The sequence below is a fragment of the Simochromis diagramma genome, unplaced genomic scaffold (genome assembly GCF_900408965.1).
Source record: "Simochromis diagramma unplaced genomic scaffold, fSimDia1.1 OVJJ01000602.1, whole genome shotgun sequence".
Taxonomy (NCBI): Eukaryota; Metazoa; Chordata; class Actinopteri; order Cichliformes; family Cichlidae; genus Simochromis; species Simochromis diagramma.
The window spans coordinates 14815473-14828677 of record NW_024387040.1 but is presented as its reverse complement, the minus strand read 5'-3'; the positions used below and the strand labels follow the sequence as shown (position 1 = coordinate 14828677).

The window sequence follows — 13205 nt, the reverse complement described above, 5'->3', positions numbered from 1 at the left end:
CCAAGAGGAAGACAGATCTGGCACTGATCTTTTGAATCAGGGCTTTGTGACACCCGGCACAGGAGTTCTCTAATAAAACTGTTTGTGTTGTTTTTGTGTTTTGGATTCTTGTTTCATTTTATTGATTATTTTGTTCCAGTTTTGACTTTATGCTCATTCTAGTGATTATTTTCGTTTTTGGCTAACTGTTAGGCATATGACACATTCATGTTATGCAAACCTGTCCTGCAAATATCTTTGTGCTCTTCCAGTGTGAAAGGCTTTGCAGCCTGTGGTGCAATTGTAGTAGTAAAGTGATAGAACGTGTTTGCTGTGACATTCGTGCAGGCATGATCGAACACGGCCTGGTGGACTCGTCCCACTACAGACCTAAGAGCAGCGTGTCAGAGGACCAGAGTTTAGTGGAGAGTGTCTCGGGTGCCGAAGAGTTCGTCTCTGTGTCTGTCACCGACATCGATAGCTCCGCCCTTGACCTCGGGGTGGAGACGGCCCAGCCTGCCACAGAATCCTCTGGGAATAGCTCAGAGGGCGACAATCACCACCTCAAGCCGCCCTCACGCATCTCTCCCGAGTCCTCCGAGAGCGAGTGGGAGACTCTGGACCCCAGCGTGCTGGACGAAGGTGGACCGCAAGAGGCACCTTCTGAGACGGAGCCAGAGCTCCCGGAAACATTTGACTCCAAACCCGGAACGCCGATCACAGTGCAGCCGCAGGCAGTCACCGGTCAGGGAGGGGTCACCCAGGGCCTGGTGTCAGGTCTGGAGGAGGATCAGTACGGCCTGCCACTCGCCATCTTCACTAAGGTAACAGCAGCGATTAATACTTCTGTTAAAAATTCTGTTTCCTTTGAAGTGGTGCAACCCTCAGACCTAAATCTGAGAGGACTTTTGCCGATTGCCGTCTTCTTGTGAGTCTTTTCTGAAGTTTTCTGCGTGACCCTGATTGCACCTGTTCCTGTTTCGCCTTTTTGATTAGAAATGTCTTCTTGACACAACTTTATAATTTATCAATATTGTTTAATAATTAACCATTAAAATCTCAGCTCAGACAGCTGGGTGGAGATAAGCAGGTGTACGGCTGTCATAAACACAGCGGCCTTTGTCTTTTCTTGTTTCCAGGGTTACCTGTGCCTGCCCTACATGGCGCTGCAGCAGCATCACCTCCTGTCAGACGTGACGGTGCGAGGCTTTGTCGCCGGAGCAACCAACATCCTCTTCCGTCAGCAGAGGCACCTCAGTGACGCCAGTCGTCGAAGTAAGTCCTGTGTGTGAAACTGTTGTGTTAACTTTTTAAAATGTAAGTATTTAATATTTTTTTTTAATACTTCACTGCTTCAGGTGGAAGAAGCTCGTATCCAGATCCAAGACCCCGAGCTCAGAAAGATGTTGAGTCTGACCACTGCAGACCTGCGCTTCGCCGACTACTTGGTCAAACACGTGACGGAGAACCGCGACGATGTCTTCCTGGACGGGACGGGCTGGGAGGGTGGAGACGAGTGGATCAGAGCCCAGTTCACCCTCTACCTTCACTCCTTACTGTCTTCTGCATTACAGCAAGGTAAGACAATCAAAACTGTTCACAATAAATGTGTAAAATAAACACATAGAAAGGCTCTTACAAGCAATCACATGCTTCCATAAAACACATCTGGGAGCTTGTACGCATTTAGAAATGGACGGGGCGTTTATATTAGGTTTAATGTCATCAACTAAATCACAACAGACAGAATAATGTGTGAAAATGCCCCAGAAAGAGACAAGACGAGCGGGATAAATAAATCTATCCTGCATTTCTAGCTGTTTCCACATCTGATAGTTGGTTTTAACTTTATTTCCAACTAGTACAACTTAAAAAAAAAACCCATAAAGCTCTCATCCTGTTTAGATGCCTTACTAGTCAGGATTGGCGCTGCCATATTGCATGTAACTGATGTCTTTGTTTCCCATCTCTTCCTTTCAGATAGCGAGCGGCTGCTGGCAGATTACGGGGCACCTTTCGGCACAGCGTGGAAGATCACCCACAACTACCGGGTGTGGTACAGCAACAAGCACCCCGGCATGACCGCCGTCACCCCAGGGTAGGTGGACAGGAGAGCGACTGACTTCTGTTACCTGCAGCTTTTGAATGTTTCTTATTTGTTTTTCATGATCCCATCTTCTCCGTTGTAGACATCCGTTCCAGGGTCAGTACAGCGTAGCCGACGTAAAGCTACGACTCTCACAGTGAGTGCAATTTCATGTTATCTTATTATTATTTTCTTTTTTCTTCTAAAAATCAGGGATTTGTATCTAGTTTTAATAGCAGGTAAGATGCAGGGTGAAGCTTCACCCCATCGCTTGTTTTCTGCAGCTCAGAGCGTGTATGTTGCTGCCCTCTAGTGGTTAGAAGAAGTCAAAGCTGCAGCAGCAGAGGGAGCAAGAGAGTATGGGGCTCCTGTCTTTAAAGCCTTGCTTAAAGACTATCTGCAGAACTTTCCCTCTTTATTAAACCAAACACAGAGTTTGTAAAGTGACACCTGCAGGATGCAGGAGTACTCATCGTGAGACCTTGCCCCGCCTTGACCTTAGTTGTCACATAATAGGGTGGTCCCACGAAACCTTGGCTGATTGTGACGCACTCCCATTTTCACACCTTGGCTTGTGTTATTAGGTACAAGATCAATAGGGGGTTCATAGCTGGACTCCCTTAAGGTGGTGTGGGAAAGGCGGATGTTGTCCAAAATAAAGACAATGTTGGATAATACCTCCCACCCACTCCATGACATGCTGGTCAGTCACAGGAGCACGTTCAGTGAGAGACTGAGAGTACCAAAAAGCACCACTGAACCCACTGTAACCAAAATAATTTTCCCTAAGGATCAATAAAATATTCTGATTCTGATGACCCTCTGAGGGACACTCCCAATAGGGCTTAGAAATCTGGGACTCTCCACCAGTTCCTCTCTGAACTGAAGAAGCTTCTCGGATGAGAGGTGAAAAGAAACTTGAACAAGTCCAGACGCTTTTCTTGACCTTAATGACTGAGAACCTTCAGACATGTTTTGTTAGTACTAAACTCTGCATTCAATACTGTTGACAGTTACATTATGCATACATGCAGAGATACTGGGCGGGTGTATCAGGGTCTGCCTAGGAGTGGTTCTCTTCTGTGCCTGCTTCAGGTCTTCTTCCACTTGTCTTCTCAACGATGTGATATAAGATCACCCCCCCCAGGCACATTCTGAGCATTTTTAAGATAATATCTCCTTGTTTGTTCCCCCTGCCAGACGTTTTTTTTTTTTTTCTTAAGGTACCACTTTAGGTATCCTTCCCACTTTTGCTAAATCCTCTAGCTTTTACTTTGAAGGAGCTGTCTAATTTTTAACACATGCAAAGGTTGATATATTTATACTGTAAAGATCTTGACAGTTTATTTTTAAAAAGGGCCAAAGTTACAAATGATGATGCCAGCGTTTGTGTAGGTAAACCCTATGAGCCAAAGGTTCAGGCTTCAGATTCCTCTAAACGCAGTTTCAGTGTTTTCTACTGTTGGCTCTGTAATGTCACAATGAGGGGTTATCAGTTTTTTTTCAGACGGACAATAATATGAGAGTCTGCACCAAGGCCCAGTAAAATATAAATAACGTTTATTTTGAACTTTGAATCATGCAATTGTTACTCTAAAAAAAGTCCAAGGATGAAAATGTGGAGCTGGAAATGGTAAAACAGTGTTTGCTTAAAATGCCAAATGAAGTAAAAATAAGTCAAAATATGGGAGATTGAGACTCCCAGCTCTGAAGAATGTGTTTTTAAAATTTTAGCGTCTGTTTTTAGACCCACTGATGATTAAATTTCCAATGGCTGTCAGGCTCAGTGCACCCAAACACCCCAGCTGTGAATACTTTATGAATACAGTATATGACAAGGAGCAGCAGGCAGCGCGTCGCTTGGATGGATATAGCAGCTCAGCGGTCAGTCGTCTCGGGTCGGGGGTTGCGGTGGCAGCGAGGGTCTCATATCAGCCGGAGTCATTAATTATGAGTGAGTTTCATTCTCAAAAACTGAGCCAGAGACTTCTTCAGCCTCAGCTCCAGTTTCATTCCAGGAAGTGTGGATGAAAGGCGACTCCGTCCACAGCTGGAGTGCCGCGTCTAGTGTTACGCTTCAGATAAATGCCTTCCCACCACAAACACACACACAAACACACACACACAGTGGAGAGTGTCTAGGTCCCTAACTTAGCTTCATGGTAGGATCTGCTTGGCTGTCATACCCAAAGTTCTCGCTTTACCCTCTGGTGTTCGGTGACATGGCCCCTGAGAAATTTGTCGTAATGCTTCAGTAAACAAACACACAGACAAACAGCACAGGGTTAGATTAGTGTAACTGCACAGCGTCCAATCAGGAGACTTCTACTAGATTAACAGACACCCCTGCGCACTTTTAGCACATTTACTTTGAAAAATTATGAAACTTATAAATTGAAAATAATGTAAAATTAGCAAAATTTCAAATTAAAATTCATTAAATATAATAAAACATATTTTGCAGTTTAAAAAAAATCATAAATGATTGAATAATTTTTAAAATACTTTTTGAGAATCGGAGCAGTGACTCTGCAGACTGCGCAGGAAGATGTTCCGGTAATCGGCCCATAGAAATGACTTGATTTAAATTTGGCAGGTGTCCCGATTAGGATCACGTTCCCGTTAACCTCTGGAGCGCTTCCAGTACGGCTGCTATATTTAGATTTGTGAACATCTCCGTTTACTATGAACAAAATCTTTGCAACTGTTTATTTCCGTAAAGACATCAGAATCAAATATCAAGTGACACTAAATAGGATGAGAAAGGTCACCGATGTATTACAGTTATTGAATCAAGAATGCGCGAGAGTTGTCTTTTAGTAGAAAATAAATAAAAACAAACACAATAGAAACACTGAACGAGTATTTTTACACATGCAATATAAAATATTAAGTATAAAGAAGCCAAAGCAAAAAATTAAAATAGTCACAAAAAAACAGGATGATTGTTTGTGTTTGTGAGAACATATTGTGTCATTATATTTATTTATTTATTTATTTATTTATTTATTTATTTATTGCGAAATAAAAACTTCCAATAGGAAGTATATTTAGTTTCTGCAGGACACATGTTGTCCAGATGCTTTAGTATCACCATGGCAACCAAGAAAACAGAGCTTTAAAATGAGTAGTATGCGCTGTACTTTTTTATAAACATAACAAAGTCTTCAAAATCTTCTTTTTTTCCACAGAAAACGTAGCATTATGACGATGTTTAATAATTTTTAGTATTTTAACTTGGGAACTTCAAGTAGAAATGCAAAAACCTCTGACATAAATGACGCAAACTCTGGTCTTTGGTGTGAACCGTGTGAACACTTCACCACCCAATCCCCCCCAACTTCCTGTTTCTCCTTTTTAATTGTAGAAAATATTCATTTTGTGAACATATATCAGCACATATGAGACTGTGCAGCTGAAAAATTGTGCTCAGTCAGAAAAATAAGGAGTGGAAATTCATGTGCAGGCATAAAAGATTTAAAATAAATAAATAAATAAAAACAGGAGGACAATTTGTATTGAGAAACATGAATCAGTAGATTAGAAGTCACAAGTGTTTTGCAACCTGCTGCGTTGTATCGGCCAAGACAACTATGAGTCACACCAGCCAATAAAACAGCATATTAAAATGTTCTATCATACCAAGAAAGCTTGTTGTGTTTTCTTTAGTAACATGTGTCATCGGTGACCTTTTATTTATTTATTTGGTGTCCGTCAGTCTCGGGACATTCTCTTGACCCCAAAGAGCTGCCTTGGTGCTTCTCATCAGCTGGAGAATCAGCAGAAAGCTCTCCCCCTGTGTTTCCCTGCATCGGTAAACACAGAGCTGTTTTACTGCAACTTGAGACATCACGGCTGGGGAAGAGGGGGGGACTGGGGTTAGTGGGGCAGACGGTGACGAGCCTGATGTATCCCACTGCTTGGGAAAGTTTAAAAGAAGGCTGAGTCTGTGCACTCCACTCAGCTCATCACTGGATTAAAGAAAGAGAAAGACTCAGTGCCACGCTTGACTTCCTTGTGAATGTGCTGTGTTGCATGTGTATTATTGAAGCGCCAGGAGGGGGCTACTAAAGGCCAACTCTTTTCATGTCCCCTTGTCATCAGCATTGGACAAAAAGCAGCCGGTGGCAGAGATGCTCTCAGAAAACAGAGTCATGTGATGAGCTGCACGGCTGCAGAGACACGCACACACACACTGATTCTTTACTGTTGGCGTACCGCGCTCTGCTATATAAGGAGCTGTTTTTTTGGGTCACTCAGCTCGATGGAGAGTGCACACAGACGCTCTGGGCTTTCTGGAAACCAGTGTGAAACTGGGTGGCAGGTTTACATGTGAGCCACAAAGTTTCCATTATTTCACCCAGATTTCCCCTGAACACATTCAAAGTTAAGATTTTTTTCCAGTGCTGCAGTTCATCTCGAGCAAAACATTTAAAACCGTGGTTCTGGATCTTGTTCATTAGTATTAAAATAATACTCCTCTAATTTTGATGTATTTCTGATCATATGTGAGCTTTAAGAGCTTAAGTAGGTTTACTTAATCATGTGTAATGAATAAACATAAACCACTAAACCAGTGTCAAGAGCCATCCTTAACCCTCAAGCGACCAGGCTAAAAATAACCAGATGGGATCACTTGTGACCTATTAGGAATTCAGTTGTTCATGTACCAAACAAGGAACAAATTAACAAAAAAAGACAAATTTGCAAGGAAAAAGTAACAAATTCTCAAATTAAAAAAAAAAAAAGAAAGTGTTTTGTTTGTTTTGTTTTTTTTAACTGAAAAATTGCAAAATTTTCCTGGAAGGGGGGGGGAAAAAAAAGGAAAATGCCAGAAATTCTCAAGGTGAAAGCCACAGACTTACGAGGAAAGAAATCACAGGTTTCTTCTTTTGTTTCAAAATTTGTGAGAAAGAAGTAACGAATTTTATAAGGAAAAAGTGACAAATTCAAAACGAACCCTTTAAAGCAAATCGTGTTCTGGCTTTTCTTTTCCCCCACTGAAAAACCAAAATAAATTCCACAATATATTTTGTAATTATTAACTTACAAAAAATGCCCGCTGTGGCAAATATGATACAAATGAACACTCATATATGCAAATTAATATTTAATTTATTTTAAAGACCAATCGGAAGGTTCAATAAACACTCAGTTCTCAAAAAATGTTTCTTTTTGCAATTATTTCATGGTTAAGGCTTTAAAAAGTTTAAATTTTACATCATATTTTCTACAGGAATACTTTCTTGTTAATATGAAATCAAAGCCGATAATATCAAAACAAAGGAACCGCATATTTCCACAATTTCTCTACATGAAACGAATGTAAAAGTTGTGAAATTATTGTTCGGACACATTTTGACCATAAGAAATTGTCATAACAGCACATGTCAACAGACGACTGTGATGGTAAATTAACCCACATTCATGTAAAGGAGATTATATGGATTAAGTTTAAAAAAAGCTTTGTTTAGTGTCAGAATGTTTAAAATAGTCTCAAATCCAACATGACAGGAATTGTTAGCAGTGCTAATGGGCGTTAGACACTTACATCAGGATAAGCCTTGTTAACAGGGACGTTTGCAAGACCAAAATAAATAAACTAATGGTGCTTTTGTCCCTTACTCATATATTTTACTCTTACTGATATATTTTATTTTTCTAGATTTATACTAAATATGGTCTCCAAGAAACCCTGGGAACAATGTGCTGCAATACAGTCCTATACAAAAGATGATTAAACAACAACAACCATCCAAACATTAAAGACAGCTGCTAATTTTGCAAGCTTTGCAGATTTTTTTTATTTTTATTTTTTTATTTGACTACTGGTGGCACTGTTGAGTCGGTGATGGTAACAAATGGGGTGCTGAAAATATAAAACAAACAGATTTTCTTTTCTTTTATTCGTTTAGGAAACTTCTACACTCACTTATATTCGGTTGCTTTAACTTGCGTGACCCAACTGCCCCGCTGGGATTGTCCGTCAGCAGATCCTCTACTTTAGCCAAAAAGAAGCACAGCGAGGAGAGGTTCCTGCCGAGGAAATGAGCAGCCACAAAGCTGGATTATTGATCCTAGCAACATGGGCTTAGCAACCGCAGCTTGTTTGGCAGATCCACTTGCAGGCGACGGCGCTGCAGGGCGCTGCCGTCTGACTCCAAGATGCCGCAAAGTTGACGCTCTGCTCCGCTTCTGCGGAGAGCGGTGTCACGTCGATGCTACTCTGGCTCTGTGTGGTTTGAAGGAATGATGGCACTACGCACACGTCTCATTTTCTGTTTGGTTTTAGGTTTCATATGTAGACTTTACATCCTGCAGGCCTCTCAGAGCCACTCTGAATCTTGGCAGCAGTTTTTCTTAGTGGAAATCTTGAATGTTTGCTTTAATATTCACAGTTATTGCATTGATTTAGTTTATTTTCTCTGCCTTTTGATGTGTATTACACATGACATAATAGGGCCAAAAAAAGGGAGGAAGCTCCCGGGAGAGGATGGGTTATATTACAGAAATGTCACAAATTTATGAGGGAAAAGAAACTCACATATTTGAACTTTTTTAAAAATGAGTTAATAAATAAACCAAAGATGGACAAGAAAAATTCCCAGAATGCAAATTTATCATTATTAAGACATAAAAACTAAAAAACCCTCAAACTTTAGAAGAGAAAGAAGTCAAGTGAAGCATAAAAAAGTAACAAATTATTGAGGAAGAAAGTCACGATTTTGTGACGGGAAAGAAGTCACACATTTTGGGGGGAAAAAATCGGTTATATGAGGATGAAAAGTTTTATAAAAACCTTTTTTAATAAGTCCCTGCAGACTTGTAGTCTGAATCGCAGTCTTTTAGGTTAAATATGGCCATAAATATGGAGAATAAAAGCGAGACCCTGCCTTCATATTCATTAAATTCTCTGTCTTAAAGATTTTCTTGTTTTCCTCAAGCATTTTATTTAACATAACATAAACATAAATAAGACAAATTGAGACTTGTTGGCTCACAGAACATATGTGAGCGTGTTGAAATCCAGTGATGTAATCACATCACTTGTAAGTGCATCCCAAACCTCGGCGTTGCGGGCCTCTGGTTTGATTTTCACGTGTAGTAAACTTGACAGTGAGTTTATGTTCAGATGAAATAACGGCTGATTAGAGGCTTGAGTGACGGACGTCTGCTCTCTGCAGCTGCTGACATATATCCCCATCGTCTTTTTTAACTACGCCGCTGTTTGCCCAGATGATGCAGGAGTGAGATTCCTGCTGAATGTCAGGTCAGCGGGGATCCGCGTGAAAGGTTGTGTGCTGGATTCGCGCCAAGCTGCTGTTCAGATAAAGCTAGGCGCGGCCGCATTTAGCCCTACATTTGTTGTGAAACTTAGTCGTCTTGTTTCCGCTGTTGGGTCAGCTCCGATCATCACATTCACCACCTGTGACTGATGCTCAGCCTCTTTGCTGTTACATAATCCTCCTTAACAGGTTTGTGCAACATTTAGCAACAGCACGTTTATGTGGTTTCTTTCCTGGAAAGGAGGAAGAATTCCTTTAGTGTCAGATTGTAGACAGGGAGATGAAAATAGAGACTGCTTGTTCTGGGCGTTTGTGAACCTTTTGTTTTCTCTTTGCAGCTCGGTGCAGAACAGCGAGCGAGGGAAGAAGATCGGAAACGCCATGATGACAACCAGTCGCAGTGTAGTCCAGACTGGGAAGGCAGTCGGTAAGGCAGCTGCTCAGTTAAACCCAGATCAGACTGTTACCAGTCAACATGTCATTAACTCTCTGGGGTCCAGGGTATAATTGGCCGTTTTTGACTACATTTGATTTTACCTCTATATTTCACCTTTAAAATAAGTTTTTCTTGCCTTGTTTGGTATCATTTTCAGCACAACCTCAAATATCTGAAATTTGAGTTCTTTTTTCATTTTAGTATACTATATTAGCACAGTTGATTTAAATTCAGACAAAAAATTCAAAATCCGAGTAGAAAAAAGTTATATTTTTTACTGTAAAACCCACAAACATGTTTAACGAATCATTTTCATAACTTGAAGTGCAAATAGAAATTGTACAATTCTAAAAATTATGCACAAGTTTTGCAAACAACAAAGTTATATGGTACTATTTACCTAAAAATGCAGCGTGCGTTTTTTATATAACCATTTTAAATCTATTTACAGAACAATCAGGTGTGCTGCATCAAATAAGAAGGCACACAAATTATTTGTGCCAGTCCAAGAAATGTAGTTTGTGTTCAGTATAAGACAGAATAGAACATCAAAGGCCTAAACCCTGCAGGTCTGACAGCAGGAGGTGCATGAGTCCAGTTTTCCATGCGTGAACAGCGTTTACACTGGAATCTGCCTTTGACGTCTTTTTTAGAGCAAATGTGACGTTCAGCAGTATAACTGACACACAATACAAAACAATAACTACACAACAAACTAACTACAGCCTCCAAACACGCTAAACGTCACTAATGTCTCACATATGAAAACTCGCTCTCTCTCTGTCTTTCGCTCGCCCGCTTTCCATTGCGGGTGTCACTCCTAAAAACTTCTCCCTAAACATCCAAGTGTCACATGTTGTCATATCATTTTTTTTTGATTGGCTGACATGGTAAACTCTAACACCAATAGGGAAGGAGACACCGTTTTTACCGTTCTTCCTGCTGTAAACGCCACTGTTTTGCTCAGAAAAAAACATCGCGTGTATTTTTTATCATAACTCTGGTTTTACGTGGCCCATTGACACAATTCAAAAACTGGTATATAGTTTGAAGTCTGCACTTTCGACCCAAGTTGAAATGGAGACTCTGACGTGCTGCATCTTGTAGCTGTTTCGTCTTAAATTGGTCATGTGATTTTTGACGCGCCGGCGCGTCCAGCGACCCCAGAGGGTTAAAGTGCAAACTTTGAGCTTTAATTCAGCTTTCAGTTTGAGCCCCAAAGAGATGACCGTACAAGTGAAGTAGACCATCATTAGGCTGAAAAATAAATCTATTAGAGAGATCCAACAATGCGGCACATTCCTAAAAAGCAGACGGGCTGGCTCAGCAACACCAAAAGGCCTGGAAAACCACTGAAGTGGATGATCACGGAATTCCATGGTTCAGAAAAACCTTTTACAAAATACAACCAAATGAAGCACTTTTGAGGAGGTATGCATATCATTGTCAAAGGCAAATATAAATACAGAAAGTTGACAACAAGGGGCAAAAAAACACCAGTTACACTCAAAAACAGGAACGCCACATAAGACTTGAAAGACTTATGGCAGGAGTGGGGAGCTCCAGGCTTTCAAGGGCCAGTGTCCTTTAGATATCACCCTGGTTCAACACACCTGAATCAAATGATTAGTTCATCAACAGGCCTCTGGAGAGCTTCACGACATGTTAAGGAGGTAATTTAGCCATTTAAATCAGCTGTGTTGGATCAAACACACATCTAAAACTTGCGGCCCTTGAGGCCTGGAGTTCCCCCACCCCTGACTTATGGCATGGAACCAGGAAATGGAACCTTCACTTCAATTTCAGCTTTCTTTTATTTATGTATTGCCAAATTACCACAAGAGTAGCTCTCAAGGGAATTTATATTGTAAGGTAAACACCAAGCAGTAAAGTACAAAGTGATAATGAACCAAAGCAAACCGCAAAAGCAACCCAAGAGTTTCTAAAGGGTAAAGAAATTGAGTATTCTTCAGACTTAGTTACCTGATCTCTGTCAAACACAGCATGCTTTTAAGTGTTTAAATACCAAACTGAATGAAGTTTTATAAAAGACTGTAGAAACACTTACAGACCTAGCTGTAACCATGACTTTGCCCTTATTAAGTAATCAAATGTCTACTGTAAGAATTCGTTCTGGTGTCACTGTAGGAAAAACAAAAAAGTAAAGTGAAATTCTCTATTTTCCACTCTCAGGTCAGTCAGTGGGAGGAGCATTGACCAGCGCCAAGACGGCCATGTCCACCTGGTTCTCCACATTGGCTCAGCCGGCACCAGCATCCACCCCAGCCTGTCCTGAACCTGCCACTGCAGTCAAACCGTGACAACGGACACCCCCGGAAATCCTCATTGACTCTGTTTCTGTGTCATCCTCTGATTGTGAAGCTTGGGGGCCGACAGAGTGAGCGCTAGTTTCATGAAGGATAGTAAATCTCTATTCAAAATCAAATGAGAGCCATCTGAAATATACAGCCATAAGTTGGTGTTTCTGGCACTTTTTTCCAGCATCATATTTGCGGGGCGCATCCCAGACAAGGAGGCAGACACTGCCTTTGAGTTACCTGTACAGTCCATAACCACTGTGAGGCAGAGACTGCCACTGCTTTTCATCAAAGCCAGAAAATTCAGCAGGTTGCATTATTATGTCTGACCGCCTCTTTCTCACTGCTGCCGTTTGTATTGCTGGATGCTTTCCTGTGAGACACTAGAGATGCTGTTCTGGGGTTTGCAGTGTTCACTCTGTGCTGCATATTTATACAGTTTGTCTAAAAAGGTGACTATTTTGCTGAGAAATGACATTAAGTAAAATATATATAGAAAACATAAGTCACAGCATTGAATGGAAAAGCATGATCTGTGGTCCCTTGAAAGTTTTAATGGTACACATTTTAAATGCAGTCTGGATCCCGTTTACCCGTCCCCTGTGGTAACATTGTGGTTAATGCAGTAATAGCGTGAAATATAACATATCACTTACAAGAGCAAATCAAGTGGTAATGAATCAGAATTATCATTTTTAATTTAACAGGACTGATTTTAAATGAAAAAATCAAAACAAAAACTTCTTTATAATAGTCGCTAACATCATCAAATTTAGCAAGCTAATGCTACTTTTTAGCTAGCTTGAGAAAAAGAGTATTATAAGGAACATTATTGATTGCTTGATTTTTTTTAAACAAATAACAAACAAACAAACATAGCCAATGAAAAGTAAGTTAAAATTTCTGTATTATTTAAAAATTTTGATTTACTTTTAAGTTAAAATTATTAGATACCCAACTTCAAATGTTGACTCCTCTCTAGAAGCTAACCTGAAATTTTAATTTATGGATAGTAAAAAAGTCAGAAACAAGCTTTCCTAGAAAACATGCAGTTAAAATGATTGACATTTTTTTTTTAATATTGTTTTTAAAAAGAGAAG

At 40.5% G+C, this 13205-nt stretch overlaps 1 protein-coding gene across 4 annotated transcripts in view; it reads left to right on the top strand.

The window, feature by feature from the left end:
* avl9 (AVL9 homolog (S. cerevisiase)) overlaps nt 1-12981 on the top strand; it is a 28385-nt gene extending 15404 nt beyond the window's left edge. For 3 of the 4 annotated variants that reach the window (XM_040043876.1, XM_040043877.1, XM_040043875.1), the window contains 4 exons: nt 328-803; nt 1119-1254; nt 1338-1557; nt 1960-2071. In XM_040043876.1, the coding sequence (XP_039899810.1) occupies nt 328-803; nt 1119-1254; nt 1338-1557; nt 1960-1963 (836 nt within the window). In that variant the 3' untranslated portion in view covers nt 1964-2071. Of the gene's footprint in view, nt 1-327; nt 804-1118; nt 1255-1326; nt 1558-1959; nt 2078-2168; nt 2223-9689; nt 9779-11980 lie in introns of those variants that run through there. The other variant, XM_040043878.1, reaches the window with a different exon arrangement.
* The last annotated feature ends 224 nt before the right edge of the window (nt 12982-13205 follow it).